Raw genomic sequence first — 16,025 nt, forward strand, 5'->3', positions numbered from 1 at the left:
TACTTCCTAAGAAAAAGAGTATTGTGTCCTGAAATAGGACTGGACATCTCATGATCATAAAAGGACCGTGCAACAGCAAAAGAAATCAGGAAATAAATTATGCAGACACAGACTACATTTTTAATTTAACTGGAAGTATTCTTCCATTAATAAATCCTGAAATACAGTACTTAAGTTTTATCTTGAAGAGCTCAAAGGCGCAAAAATCTGTTTCAAACCACTGTAAAACCGATGGACATAACCAAAATTCATTTAACGGGGTCAACCCTACCTTAAACACACACAGAGGGGGGAAAACAGCAAACCCCAGGTATTTTTCAGTGAGCTGCTACTTAGCCAGTTACTTCCCAATCCAAAACACCACCTTCCCTACCAGTTAGTGAGTTTTTAAGACTGTCCAATTACCAATACCTGCAACTTCAGAGAACAGAAGTCGTTAAAGCAGTCAAAGAAAACGGGAGTTAATTTCACATACAGAATAGCACCTGCCCAGGTCACCAGGGGCATAGTTTACTTAGGAAGAATAATATTACATATTGACATCTCTTGCACCTGTGCAATTGTACTATATTCTGTTAGAGAAAACCCTTTCAGAGCATTTTTACTATTGTGGTAAAGGTCTTTACACGGACACAGAAATGAACGACTATTCTCTTACTACTTTTTCTGTTGAGGCAATGTAAGAATTATTTTACTGCTGGATTATAAAAACGTGAAAGTAATGCCAGAAGTGTCAACTTTGTCCTAAAATGCATTGCCAAATTTCTAAAATATTAATTTGGTGGTCTATAACCTTACTCATTCCAGAAGCAAGCATTGCAAAAGCCAATCTCAGAAGTGCTTTAAAGCAGTTACAGGACATGTAATTCACGAATATAAGAAATACAGCTGATTTACGATCAATATCCCAGCATAAAAACAACATGCACACCGGTTAGTGGCCTTAGTGCCATTTAGATGGGAAAGGAAGGTGGTAAGTATAAAAGTTTTTATCTCATATTTATCAATATTAGACAAATAAATTGAAGCTTCACTTACATCACCTGTAACACATCATTTCTGTTTGGTACAATTCTTCCCAGAAGCTAGTGTTAACTACAAATGTTCTACAAATACTGTCTGCTTATAAAACAACGTATTCTCCAGAATGAAGGTTGTAAAATCTTTTTAAAATCTAACTCAATGGCTGTTAAATAGAGAGTATCCTTTATTACAATTGCGTGAAAAAACATGTGAAAGGACTTTTTACTGGGGCATGTAGTGATAAGACGAGGGGGAATGGCTATAAACTGGAAGAGGGCAGGTTTAGATTAAACATTAGGAAGAAGTTTTTCCCTTTGAGGGTGGTGAGGCACTGGCCCAGGTTGCCCAGAGAGGTTGTTGAGGCCCGATCCCTGGAGGTGTTCAAGGCCAGGCTGGACGTGGCCTTGGGCAACCTGGGCTGGTGGGAGGTGTCCCTGCCCAGGGCAGGGGGGTGGAACGAGATGATCTTTAAGGTCCTTTCCCACCTAAACCATTCTATGATTCTATGTGAAAGACGCAAATCTGTGTCACGCAGCATTTCAAACCCAGCCCAGGAAGTCCAACACACTCCAGCACACTGCGCTTTTGTAAAACTTCTGGACTGGGGATGTTCACTGAGCAGCACACGATCCAAACTGCCGCCAACGCCGGCACGCCATCCTGTGTATTCGGTGCCAAGAAACGCAGGCACTGCAAAACAGCTTTTGGACCTAAAAATGCCCAACGGACTGAAACCAATGAACTGGAGAACTCACCTTCGATGGTGACCTCCACCTCCGGATCCTCACTTGTTTCCGAAGGGGCGTGCTGGGAGGAATCTGAAGGGGAAGAAGAGGGCTGCTGAACGACGGGGACAGAAAAGATCTGTAACCAAACGCTCGGTGATTTTGGATTTAAACCAACACTTGTCAAAGCAGCCCCCTGTGCCTGTCGTGTTGTCGTCAGATCCAGAGACCGTCTCTTCCCCTTGAGGGCACCCAGCCGTGTTGAACAGGGCTCGGCGGGCACGGGCCAGGCCCCGGCACATTCAGTAATTCGTCTCTCCCTGGAACTGCCAGGGCGACAGCATACTTCTCCCAAACAGTCTACTAGTTTTCCAGGATTCTGCACTTGTTCAGGGGTGAAATTCCAAAACACTGTCGGTGCCAACCGTCCGAGGCGTTTGCCCACGCTGCTCCACGCGCCCTGCCACCACGTACCTGCACAGCTCTGGCAGACCTCTGGATGACATTCTTACATCACTTGCTAACCTGAGACAAAACCAAAACACTACTCCAAAGAAATACCAATAGAAGTATTTTAACTACCCCAAGGCTGTACAAGGTACCGCCAAGTTACTGTAATAAAGGAGGAAACATCACGGGAGAAGGTAGCGAAGGTGCCATTCTGTATTTCCTCCGTAAAAAAAAACGTCTCAGAGGAAGAAGTATAATTGCTAATTGTCTCCACGAGATGGTACCTGAGGTACAGCAATAGCTTCGGCACAAAACTTAAATACCAGATTAAGCTCAAGGTCAGTGTTCTGATACCCAAACTCACAGGCAAAACATCGGTAATCACTGCAGCGCACAGCAGCCTGCAAAAGCCACCGCCAATCTTGAACATGTACAGCGAAAACGAGAGCACGGGGCAGACAGATTAAACTAATATTGAGAACAGATGAATCAGTATCATGCTCCGCAACTGTTAACAGATACAAATCCCCTTAATATGCTCTGATTAATCTGTTATTATCTCAAACCCTCCCAGCCCCAGGTTGGGCGCCAAAACGGACTGTCGTGGTTTAACCCCAACTGACAAGGAGGAGCACACAGCCGCTCGCTCGCTCCCCCCCTCCAGTGGGATGGGGAGAAGAACCGGAAAAATAAGGAAAACTTGTGGGTTGAGATAAAGACAGTTTAATAGGACAACAACGAAAGAGAAAATAAATACTACTAATAAAAGAATATACAAAATGAGTGATGCGCAATGCAATCGCTCACCACCCGGTAATCGATGCCCAGGCAGCCCCCGAGCAGCGATGCCCCCGGCCAGCTCCCCCCGTTTCTGTGCTGAGCAGACATCATACGGTCTGGAACATCCCTTTGGCCAGTTGGGGTCAGCTGTCCAGGCCGTGCCCCCTCCCGGCTCCTTGGGCACCCCCAGCCTTCTTGTTGGCAGGCCACTATGAGAAGCTGAAAAGTCCCTGACTGCTTAGCAATGACTGAATTATTAGTGTGTTATCAACATTACTCTCATCCTAAATCCAAAACATAGCACTATACCAGCTGCTAGTAGGAAAATCGACTCTATCCCAGCCAAAGCCAGGACAAATTTAAATTAATGGCTGTTAAGTACAGAGTGTCCTTCATTACCAATGCGTGAAAAAAACATGTGAAAGACGCAAATCTGTGTCACACAGCATTTCAAACCCAGCCCAGGAAGTCCAACACACTCCAGCACACTGCGCTTTTGTAAAACTTCTGGACTGGGGATGTTCACTGAGCAGCACACGATCCAAACTGCCGCCAACGCCGGCACGCCATCCTGTGTATTCGGTGCCAAGAAACGCAGGCACTGCAAAACAGCTTTTGGACCTAAAAATGCCCAACGGACTGAAACCAATGAACTGGAGAACTCACCTTCGATGGTGACCTCCACCTCCGGATCCTCACTTGTTTCCGAAGGGGCGTGCTGGGAGGAATCTGAAGGGGAAGAAGAGGGCTGCTGAACGACGGGGACAGAAAAGATTTGTAACCAAACGCTCGGTGATTTTGGATTTAAACCAACACTTGTCAAAGCAGCCCCCTGGCTCACCGAAACCTTTTGCATTCACAGCGCGCAACAAAAACAGAAGCAAAGATATTTTACCATAAGCCTTTAAGCCATTCCAGACAAGGGTAAGGAGGTGGGGATTATACTTGCTAAATTGCGTGTGCAGCAGTGCAGAGTTGGCGTTAATGACAGTAGGAAATTCCTTATTCTTGGCTTAATAGGATTAATACAATCATAAATATTTTCCCCTTTGTTATCAAGGATTACTGAAAATATAAACAAAGGCTGTGCGCCCTTACAGATGATATATTTCTTTACAATTTATACAGACTCATAGTTGTTGCACTATAATGATTTCTGTAACAGGCTGCATGGCCAACAGCGAAAAATGAGAAGGAAACTCGTAATGGCAATGCTTTGATTGGGGCGGTCTGCACCAACATAATACACAGGATTATGCCTATCAATACTTGGTGGGAGAAAGAGCGATTTGCATTCAACTGCAGTAAAGTTTAAAAAAGAGAAGCTAATTATATTGGAAACTATTTCAAAACTAAGTGGCAGTGGATGAAGGAATGTATTAATTATTCTGGCAGAGTAACGCTGTGCTTGTGCATTTTGAAGAGTATCTTCTTTCAGATCTCTGTAAGCTGGAAGTATGATACCACTGTGGGAGCAATTCTGAAGGAACCTCCCCTTTCCACAGCTCTTCACATGATGTGCATAGTAGAGATTCAGCAGAACCTACTGAGACACCTTAATTGGAATATATTCAAATTATGTCAGATATATCATCTAGCTCATGGAAAACACAGTATCATGTTTTGATCTAATTCAGAGTGAGTGCTGGGTAGACAACAAGCAAATGCAAAGCACAACAAAATGAAAGAATTAGGAGGTAATGGTCTTTTAGTAGATGTGAACACAAAATATGGTCAGGAAAATAACCTATCACATCAACTGATCACTTAGAGCCTTTGTTGAGAGCATCAGAAAAGTTTAAAAAGAAAAAAAAAAAAGAAAAACAAGAAATACAATTGTCATAAATTTTGTGGAAATTTAAGAACAGCCACAAAGACTGGCAAAGGGTCCATCTAGTCCAGTACCAAACCCCTGAGAAATAGTCATAATTAAGAGAAATATGCAAAAATGTCAAAGCAGATGGTAACAAAGTTCTGAAATAAAACTCCCAGATGAGGTATTTCTTCTTAATCCATATTGAACCAACTGGTTTAAACACTAAAGTAAATCTTTTTTAACAAGGTATTATCATCGTTAGATAATTTTTGATCTTAGGTAAATACAGACAGCTCTAAGCAGCAGCCTTCTTCACAGCTCTAAATGTTGGCCTCCAGTGGCACTCTCTCCAGTTTCTCAAATGGGATTTCATTCAGTTTAAAACAATTTCTTTTGATGCACGTTAACTTAAATCTCTGATTGCTGAATTTCAACCACATCACGCTCCCGACTCATCCAATCTCACTACGACCTCAGACACCGTTAGCAGCTACAGCTGATCTGGGGGATTCCAGGCACATGGTCATTTTGCCACTTCCTCGTTCACCACCTTGTCACGGTTACTGGTGGGGGGAAAGAGTGGAAACCACCAGCATTATACACCAAAAGATACATTCACGCACCCCTCTAATGTTTTTCTCCACAGAAAACAGAAATTTCTGCAAATCTTCTGCATCACAGCCTGTAGCTTTCAGACCAACTTTCAGAAGACCTTTAAATGCAGCGCACCTGCATTTCTTTAATAATAGTTCGAAGTTAGACTGTTAGCTGCAATTTTTAATCACTGCCTACGGACATTTTCATAAATACTAACCTTCACGAACAACAGGTTTATTCTACTTAGCAAAACCAGGGTGCAACTTTCAGCATATCTCTTTCAGAAACTTGTAAAGGAAAGAGATTTGAGAAAAAGGTGTGTAACAAAACCATATTCCGACACAAAGGGGCCGCACTCAGCACCTGTAGCTATAAAATTCTACATAGTCAAAAACCAAAGCACAGAGCCTTGGTCATTTTGTATCACACGTCCCTGTCCTCAGGTGCTCTCTTCACGGCCAGGCATAAAATCTCATAGCATTACAGTTCAGAAAACAAAGTACCTAGATTATTTCTTCCCAAATAAGTAGAGTTAATAGCACAGTCAGCAAGAGCAAAGAACTTTATTCTCCTTTATCAAGAGAAATGCTTTTAAATTTCATGTAATGGTACCCTTAACTATGGTGATATTTACCTTCAAAGCAAAACTAATGGGATTTGCACGAAGGAGTATTGCTGCTAGCATAACTTGGCCTTAAATACTCAGGATTCGGGTCTGGGCGGGAGGTGCTTGCAATGGAACTAGCAGCAGAATGATGTACTTCTAGCATCACATCAAAGCATTAAACGTCGGGTGACAAGCACCTCATGAATGCCATTTATGATTTAAAAGAATGACGACTCCCATCACAACTTGCTTACAGTGAGCCACAGAGTGGCACGATTTGGGAGATTAAAAGCAAAACAAAACAAAAAACCCAAAAGCCAACCTTGTGGAAATGTGGAAAGAGAACGGTTGGAGAAGATGTACAACTGCAATTAAGGTGCCATCTTTTCAAGTATTTCTGTTACAAAAGCATCCAAAGATGTTAATTTATTCCCATGAAAAACCCTTCGTATCTCTAACCTTCTACTGGTATTTCCACATCTGTTCCTTCACTGCAATCGCAACCCTGGTGGCTTCCTTTAGATATATAGAAAGTAAAAAACATACCACAACAAAAATAAAGGGAGCTTTTAACATCGTCTATTCAAAGTAAGGATTTTCATAAGTGAAAAATCCAGAACTATAATGTTCACATGAACAACACACAGAAGACTCAATTTCTGTATCTTAAAAATTTGTGACAGTGGGACCACTCTAACCATATAAAGAAATTCACAGGTTGAAATGCAGATTAGCATTTGCTAGTGTTTGCAAATCAGCGAACCAGTATTTTTAATACAAACTGTGAGAAGCTGAAGAATAAAAACCTCATACAATTTTGGAGTAAATTTATTTCAGCTCTCATTCATGCACCCCTCTAATGTTTTTCTCCACAGAAAACAGAAATTTCTGCAAATCTTCTGCATCACAGCCTGCAGCTTTCAGACCAACTTTCAGAAGACCTTTAAATGCAGCGCACCTGCATTTAAAGATGCAGGAGGAATTCCTTCCACTAAACACAGACTTTCCATACACGTTTTTCTGCATGTGCCCGTTCACCTCACACACAGCTGAAAGAAATGATCAAGTTACACTCATAATACGTAAGCAGAGGTTTATTAAACTTTATAACCAATTATGAAACAGATTAAGTTTCTCAAGAAATTCATCAATTCACACGAATTACTAGTGCTCTAGTCATCAACATCAACCTGATGTTCCTTTTCAAATTTAGAAAAGAAAGAAATGAGATTCCCCTCTGTGCCTCTCTACTCGGACACCTGAAAATTAAGGCAACTGAAATTTTCATTTCTGTTGAAGTTTAAGTTCCAATACTCTGACTTCAAACCAAGGAAGTAGAGCTCTGAAAAGCGAAACTCACACATTCAATTTCCAAAACAGCTGTGAAAAAAATACAACTAAAAGATCTACCTGTGTAACTTTTTGCAAGTGCAATTTTTTCATCCATCTCTGATGTTTCGGAAGGACCTGCTTGGGAACAAAGAGAACGGCTTTTAAATTGTGTCTCACAACAACCACGTTTTTCCAGTCCAAGAGGAAATTGCCAAATAACTCTGCATTTCCTATATCAAACGCTCATTTCATACTTTCTGTAATGTTGAACTTAGGAAAGACTGTGAAATATTAAAAATCTATAAAACCTTACTTATCCAGTTCAACAAATAGAAATGCTGAGGGGCTAATGGCAGGGGTGTGCATTTCTTGGACTACTGAACAGTCAAGACACTCATGCAGAACAGCAGGTTTTCAATTTTTTGGGGGTGTTAATAAACTAATTTTCAAACATGAAATGTTGACGGTTCTGCCTTTTCTCAATGCATTTTTAATCAGCTCAATCTTTTTCCCGTTTGTTAAAATTTGTATTCCTAGGGGGTCCTTCTTGACTTTAAAATTTCTATCTACATTAAATAGACAAATTCAGAGAGATTAAAATAATTTACGACACTTGAAGGTTGTTTGCTTTTCATCACAACAGCTCTTTCGACGGCTGTATACGGCCCTCTTTAAAAAGGCCGTTGCAGAAAGCAGCACACAAATGACACTGAAAAGATTAAATTAACACCCCTAAAATCCTACCGCTTAACGCTGTGACGCTCCTGCGGTTCCACTGGAAGAGGGAACTGCTTACAGCCCAAATGGCTTCACACTGAGCAGGAGATCATTCCGTATCACAGAAATAGCACAGATATATAAAACCGACCTACGTGCGGCGTACAGGAATGTCGCACTAGGACTAACCGGAACTGAAGCATCGGGACTAATTGTTCTGTGTAAATCGAACCATTTCTGTGTTCATTTGCAAAAGCAATCTGCGGAGAATCACATAACTCCCCCGAAATTACGGCTGTTTAGAGGTAGGTTTATAAGTGCACCAGCAATTAATAGCTTCACAACAGAAAAGCTATTGTTAACTAATACGGCAAGTGAAATATTTTAACTCTATTTCATATGCACAGTAAGCAAGAAATATAGAAAAGTGTTGTCACAATCAGACTTCATAAGTATTTTAGTCAACTGAAAGTACATATACAGTATCAAATACAGTGAGTTATTCAAGAAAATGAATGTTTAGGGATTAAAGAAAATCACGATTATTAAGTGGCTACAATAACGCTAGTTTGAGATAGTTCCGCCTAATTCGATTGCTCAGATTTTTAAAGGGATTTTAAATTAACAGGATTTCAAGCGAGGAACCTATGCAAGGCGTTGTGTTTTACACGCATTTCTTTCAGCAAGTGCTGCTTTAACCTGCTCCTGCCGCTTTTTCTTTGCTGGGGAGGAAGGGGCTTTGGTTTCTTTTTCTTTTTTTTTTTCTTCTTTTCTCCTATTTGTCTAACTCAGAGGAGTTCCCTGATTTGGTTCAACACAGGGCTCCCGAGAGAGCGGTGCTGGCCCAGGCGAGACCGCAGTCCGTGGACGGGCAGTTTCCAGGGAGGAAGAGGAGGGAGGCGAAGCCGGCGCTGCTCCAGCCAGGCGGGAGGGACGGCTCATCCCAACAGCCGCATCCGCAGCCGTTACGGGCGACGGGGAAGAGAACACAGCCTCCCTGGGCGGGCTGGAAAACATCTCTGTGGAATAAATTTGCTTTTATTTAAATAAGCGTATTCTGTGTATGCAGCCAGACGGGAGTGGCATTTCCTAAGAACCCTTCAGAACAGGCAATTATTATAATTCATAATGCACTGACACACAGAAGCATGCATCCCATTATAAGGAAATATCCCATTATAAGCACATATTTTCATGTTCATTCCTTAATTCAGAGATCCTGACAGGATTGGTTTACCTACATATTCTGCAATAGTCTCTATATTGCATTACCTTCATGCCAAATATATGCTGTGACACTAACAAAAAAGGAAAAATGAGAAGTCTGACGCATTCAAACTTGCAGAAAGATTTCTTTAGTTAAAAAGATACACTTACTAGGCTTACAGCCCCTGGGATTAAGCAGAGAAAATTCAATCCCCTCAGCTTTAATGTCAATAAAAACTACAGTACATGTAGTAAACCCGTAAGAATTTTTTAAAGTGACCCACACAGATTATTTTATGAAACGTGAAGCTTTTTTTCCCCCCCATATTATAAGCTTTGACAGAGGAACAAACAGTTAGAAAAAATAGTTTCAGAAATTAAAAAGCAAAAAAAAAAAATTATACTCTGCTAGCTTAATTTAGTAAAGACTAGAAAATGAAATTTAAAAGAATTTTGAAAGTTGTACCACCAGGAGATACTAACGAAAGCAGATACATTTCCACTTACAGAATCACAGAATGGTCACTTGATTACATTCATGCACGTAAGAGGCAGGTACACACATGCCACATTACTAAGAAAAAACAAAACGAAGTATGGTGATAACCAGATCAAAAAGAAGTTCCATCCAGCAATAAAAGTATGAGGAAATCACAAAAAAGAAAAAAGAAGAAAACTCGAGAGGTACGAATCAAATTCCACTGCAGCAGGTATAGCAGAGGAAGCACGGCCACAAAGGTGGGAGACTTAATTACTAAATCCACAGGACAGATTAGGAGTACAATCTTGCAGTGTGGCTGGAGTCTGAACTATCAGGTTTGTAGGCAGAGCTAAGCAACATCACATTCTATCAGAAAAAGCACCAGCCACACTCTTCAGCTCAGCGCCAACTCCGCTACGCAACACAGACACCCAGAAATTCTGTAACACTCAGACTAAACCCGAGTCTTTCATGAGCAGATGAACCCCTTACAGACCACCGCCCCTACTCCTGTACTCGGGCAGGGACTCTGCATCGAGCTGAAACCTGTGTAAAAGACAGCTATTGCCGTAAATCGCAACCTTCTGAAGGGCCTGTTACAAATATGTCGTTTTTCACATTCTAACGATGCCTTTAAAAACAGAAGTAGACGTCATTCCCTCCAGTCACAGCTATTCCTTCTGCTGCCCACCAACAAACCACGTATTTACACCCAACTCAAAGAGCTCAGCCTCAGTTTCTAACGGATTACGCCCTATCACTGCAGAGCCAAACCTCTGCCACTTGGCAGACGCAACGGAGTTATCATCTCCCGGATTAGCATCCTTGGCGATACTTGCTTTTTTGGGTCTCGTTTTCACCACATAGATGGCAGCAATGTGAACAATGTGCAATTACCAGGGTATTATCAGAATGCCTTTAGGAAGCACAACATGGTGCTTTCTTGTTTTCTCAATATATTCTCTGGAATTTCATGGTTTAAGACAGTATCTACATGCCGAGCTTCACATGGTGGTTGGAGTACCTACCTCTAGCCCGGCTGGCTTTACAGATTTAACCCCATTAAAACGGACGTTACTTCTACTACTCCGGGAGATCTCCAAAGGAGAAATAGTTTGTTGTCAGAGACACACTGAAAGATGTTCATGACTTCCAACGTTCCACAGCAAGAACAAAAGCACCGGTTGCATTCCCATTTTGGGCTTCTTTTCCAGCAGGAGATATTTTCAATCTCATTTGGTTTTGGATGAATGTCCTATACTTTAACTGCCTCCCTCCAACATTAATTTCCTGAAAGGCCAAAACTGATAGCACTGTTCATCCACATGCTGAACAGTGAAAGAGAAAGGATATTACATAGTTGTTTAGTCACTTCCAAATGGTTTATAAGCTAAACCAGTCAGTTCGTTAGGTAGCAGTTTCTATGGACACACCGTTTACAACCTTTTCCTTCTGCTTCCAGTTCTCTTGGTTTTAACATCAAGGCGTAACTGAAGACTTGCATCCACAAATTTCACGGGATAACATGCCTCTTTCAGGCAGTGTTTGGTCCTTAGTCAGCAAACTGACTCACTTCTGCGTGGGCTGTGTCTCCAAAAAGCTTTACTCTGTGCTGATGAAGAGGACTGACAATGGTATGTGTCCCCAAGGAATTTTCTTAGTGTATTGCTGCTTCTTTGTCAATTAGGAAGAAGACAAATATGTATAGCTCTTAATTGTATTCCGTTAATTGATTCAGAGTTGTTCTCATTCTGGCACTGGTATTTTGACCTCACTTTTTCCATGAAAAGCCTTTAAGACAGCCTGGAGCTTATGGACAGCCTTCTAGTAAGATGCCAAGATGCGTGTCTGTTACTGTCCAATGCGTTCGCATCAGTGAAACAGTCTCCTGGCTGCAAGGAAGCTGGCAGAGAAGCCGGGAGGACCGATGGGCACGGGGATGTATTTGCGTTAATGCAGCACAGAACACATGCCCTGCTACTTGGCTTTAGGATCAGGACTTGCACGTACCCAGCTGGTCTGGAGCTGGGGCTGGAAAGAACGCCGGTCCCTCTGCAACAGCCTGGGGAACAGATCTATTCCCACAGCACAGTCATATGCTTCATCTAAGAGCACACACTACGTTTCAACAACTAAACTAAGAAACAGCATTTTAACTAACGTTTCCTTTCATAAAAGCCATAACGACTGGTATTTATAGATAAGATATACGCAGGAATACTAACTGTGATAGCTGGAATGCTCCAGTATGCATCATTTAGTCCTGCAGATCTGCGTTCAGTCCTTTTCCTCATCTAGTCAACAAAATCTGGACCTTTCTTCCAGAACAAGTTGTCTTTGGTGTCACCCAAAGCATTTAACACTGCAGTGACCTTCACATCTGTCCAGGATACTGGAAAAAACCCATCCACTGCCATACTGCTAGTGCCCACTGATGGAAAACTGCCCCTAATACTCTATCAAAAGGCCCACATGAAGTTTTTGATGGCTAAAGTCTCTATTTCCCACTCTTCTTACCGTGTACTGCTAAAACATTGCCAAATTTAGTGTTAACTCATGGCAACGTCCAAATGCTGCAACCTACTACAAGACAATAAGAGATAAAAAAGACGTCCACCTACGGGTATAATTTCCCCCCACTTGATTAACAGGAGAATTTTGTGTGCCACCAAGGCACACAGCGCTTTGGTCAGCATTACAGATTTATGAGAGGAATCAAACACTCAGAGAAAAACAATAACCATGAAATTTCATCAGTAAATCATTTTCTCCAGGAAGCCCCAAGCAGATTGCTGTTCTCTAACAGTTTAGTTGTTTCTTCTCATAAATCAATAAGCCTAGTTTTTGCTGTAGGATATTTTTAGTAAGAACTAGGGCCCCAGCCATATTCCGCAGCACATCTCTACCAAGGCAATGCTGAGGCAGACTTGTGCCATCCCTCAGGAACACACCTCAGGATAACTCTATGTCTCCAAGGTCTGCTTCTCTGCGCAGCACCACCATGCACATGTAAATCCCCATATGCCTCCTGAATTTCATAGAATCATAGAATGATTTAGGTTGGAAGGGACCTTGGAAGATCTAGTTCCACCTCCCTGCCCTGGGCAGGGACACCTCCCACCAGCCCAGGTTGCTCCAAGCCCCGTCCAACCTGGCCTTGAACACCTCCAGGGATGGGGCAGCCACAGCTTCTCGGGGCAACCTGCCCCAGGGGCTCACCACCCTCAGAGTCAAGAATTTCTTCCTAATATCTAATCTAAATCTCCCCTCTTTCAGTTTAAAACCGTTCCCCTGTGTCCTATCACTCCCCTCCCTGATGCAGAGTCCCTCCCCAGCTCTCCTGGAACCCCTTTAGGCACTGGAAGGGGCTCTGAGGTCTCCCCTTTTTCGCCTTCTCTTCTCCAGGCTGAACAACCCCAACTCTCCCAGCCTGTCCTCCCAGCAGAGGGGCTCCAGCCCTCGTGATCATCTTTATGGCCTCCTCCGGCCCTGCCCCAACAGGTCTATGTCCTTCTTATGCTGGGGGCCGCCGCGCTGGACGCAATACTCCAGCTGTTTACAGCTCTCTTGGCTCTGTACAACCTTTGTCTTGAATTGGAGCGTCAGCAACTCGAAGAAACGAAGGGGAAGCTGCTTTACTCCGGGGAAGGTGGCAAGACGTGACCCAGTAACATCTCTTTTAGCTCACTGCACCCCATCCCTTTTACCAGTATACGCAGTTTTCCACGTTTTAAATGCAAGTTTGGAGGACTACACTGGGAGTGGGGAAAGGGGGAGTTGTTAATCGAGCCCCATTTTATCATACACATATTGCTCCTCACCAATCAGAAAATTTAAATTTAGAGTTCTGTAAAAGACAATTTCACCAACCCCCCCCCGCCCAAATCCACATTGCTCAGACTTTACTATGGAAGCACATTGAATAAACAGGATTTTTTAGCTGAGACAAACACGCTGCAGCACAATGGGTTACTATTGTGTAAGGACGTGATTTCAGTACTGACTCTCTTCAAATAGCACTGGATTACACTTTGGGCTATTGGCCAAATTCTGACATTGTTTTTATGCACGATATGGAAAACCACAAGGGGCTGAAAAGCAAAAAGATGACAGGACTTGGCTTTGGAAGGAACAACGATTAGGTTGCCTCCAAAAAAGTATCTATTTTTACTACATTATGTCATGCTTGTAACCCCCCCATCCCCTGAGGCCAGGCAATGTACAAATATGAAGAAAAGATAATCCTAACACCAGAGAATTCACCTTTCAAATTCTGAACTTGCTATGCCATATGCTTAAGATCTCTCTGAACATTGCCCATACATTACTTGAGATGTGCCAGTACAAGAATATCGATTCTACAGTCCTGTAGTTAGTTATTAAAGCACATGAGAAAATAATGTCAAGCTTTGTGTCTAAACACGCACAAAAATGTTATCTCAATAATATATAATATTACAAAATGAAAGGATGTGCTGTTTTGCACTTCATTGTTGAACATGAAGCTATCCTTCAGACAGGCGTGGCAGCTTGCCTGTGTTCCTTTGTACTGCTCAATTAACCTAACGACAAATGCAAACAGACCAAAATTATAAATTTAGGGTTCTAGTTATTTTATGTTGCCATTTATAATGATGACTTCTTAATTACTGTTCATTTCAACCTACAGAAATAATTTTTTTTTTTTTCACTCTGAGTTGAGGTTAACGTGCAGTATTAACCACATATGTAGAGATGAGCCAAAGCAACTGAGAGAAATCTTAAAAATATACACAGAGCCTGAATCATGGACCCTCACAAACGTCGTTATGTCTTGCCTATCTAAACAAACCTTTCCATATAGTTTTGACACACATTGGTCATTCCATACAAGAAAAGTGATTGATACACTCTAAAATTTACCGAAGCTTTAAACTATAGAGAAGATCCCAGCAACGCTCTGGGCAGCATCATTATTACAGTTTATTTTCTGTTTAAAGAGGTCACTGGAATTAGAGTCTGCATACTGGACCCTCAGAGAAAAACAAACACTTTAAAAGACTCCTGGAATTTCTCCTTCACCCCAAGCACACACATGTGCAACAACATATGAAGTTGTACTTCAGGTCTTTTGATATTCTTCAGAATAACTTACATGGTAGCCCACATGGAAATGCACCCTAACAGAGCGAAGTAACTGCACCCTTAACGACCAAGAATAAGTAAAAAGAACGGTCCAGAGAGAACACCACTTAAGCAATCAACCCTTTCATGAGATAAACACATATGAAAGTTCATATCACCACCTGGAATATTGTATTGATAGTAGTCAGGATCATCTGATTCCTCCTTCACTGTTCCTGTTGTCATTTCCAAAGAAATTCCTGTAGAACCAACAAAGGAATCACATATGGAAACTAATAATAACCAGATTCTTAAAAAAAAACCAAACCAAACCAAACACCCACCGAGATCCTAGTTGGTCTCTATTCAAAAAAAGAAAAAAAAATATTTTCTGGAGTTGAGACACTGAACAACTGTTGAGCTGAAACAACGGTAACCAAGTGAGCTGCTGGTTTATGTTTCAGTTTGGTCACCCTCAGAAAGGATTCAGGATTAAACGCTCCCCTACAATTAGGCATCCTTGCAAACGCTATCTCGGATTTGAAGGATTAAAAAGAATGGTCTCCTTCCTTTATGCTCACTTCCACAGCCAAACAAAAAAAAAATATTTCATCACTCGTGCTGAAAGCACTTCTAGACCTACTGCTGCTCACTCCTCTGTACAGCCCAGCGCAGGTACCGTCTGCATCAAACCGTGCTGCTGATGGAGCCGCACCAAAGGTCCTCAGCTGCTCTTGGCTTCATTCAGGTGAACTATCCCCTCCGTAAGCCTTCATAGCATTCCCTAAAGTGTTTTCAAAACATTCTGACAAAGGGAGAATTACCTAAAATGCCTAGAAAGCAGCACTGGCAACAGCCTGGGATTGACTTGACAAAAAGCTCAAGTTAACCCGTTGCGTCTGTTAAGCTGAACGTTAGGCACGGAGGGTTCCCACACCACGAGTCTGAAGTTGGGAAGCACAAAGAACCGGCCTAAATATAAAAACTTAATTCTTACACAAAATGCTGAGCCGTGTAGCTCAACCCAACAAAAGGGAAAGTCACCAGCTTATCTCCAAGCACACCTGCCGGCTCACTGCCTTTAACGGGATTACTCCCGCTTCACCTCAAAGCAGGCGCTTCAGCGTTCCTCTGCTGCAGATCACAGCGCCTTGCAGGATCACGTCCTACCCCCAGGGGAACTTCGGA

At 42.2% G+C, this 16,025-nt stretch overlaps 1 protein-coding gene across 1 annotated transcript in view; it reads right to left on the minus strand.

Annotated features, from left to right (window-relative positions):
• GTF2I (general transcription factor IIi) overlaps positions 1–16,025 on the minus strand; it is a 66,789-nt gene that overhangs the window by 32,568 nt on the left and 18,196 nt on the right. The window contains exons 8-10 of the mRNA XM_009885101.1: positions 15,020–15,097; positions 7,409–7,465; positions 3,645–3,707 (exon numbers count right to left, since the gene is read on the minus strand). Of these exons, the coding sequence (XP_009883403.1) occupies positions 3,645–3,707; positions 7,409–7,465; positions 15,020–15,097 (198 nt within the window). The remainder of the gene's footprint in view (positions 1–3,644; positions 3,708–7,408; positions 7,466–15,019; positions 15,098–16,025) is intronic.

Source organism: Charadrius vociferus, unplaced genomic scaffold (genome assembly GCF_000708025.1).
Source record: "Charadrius vociferus isolate BGI_N301 unplaced genomic scaffold, ASM70802v2 scaffold54, whole genome shotgun sequence".
Lineage (NCBI taxonomy): Eukaryota > Metazoa > Chordata > Aves > Charadriiformes > Charadriidae > Charadrius > Charadrius vociferus.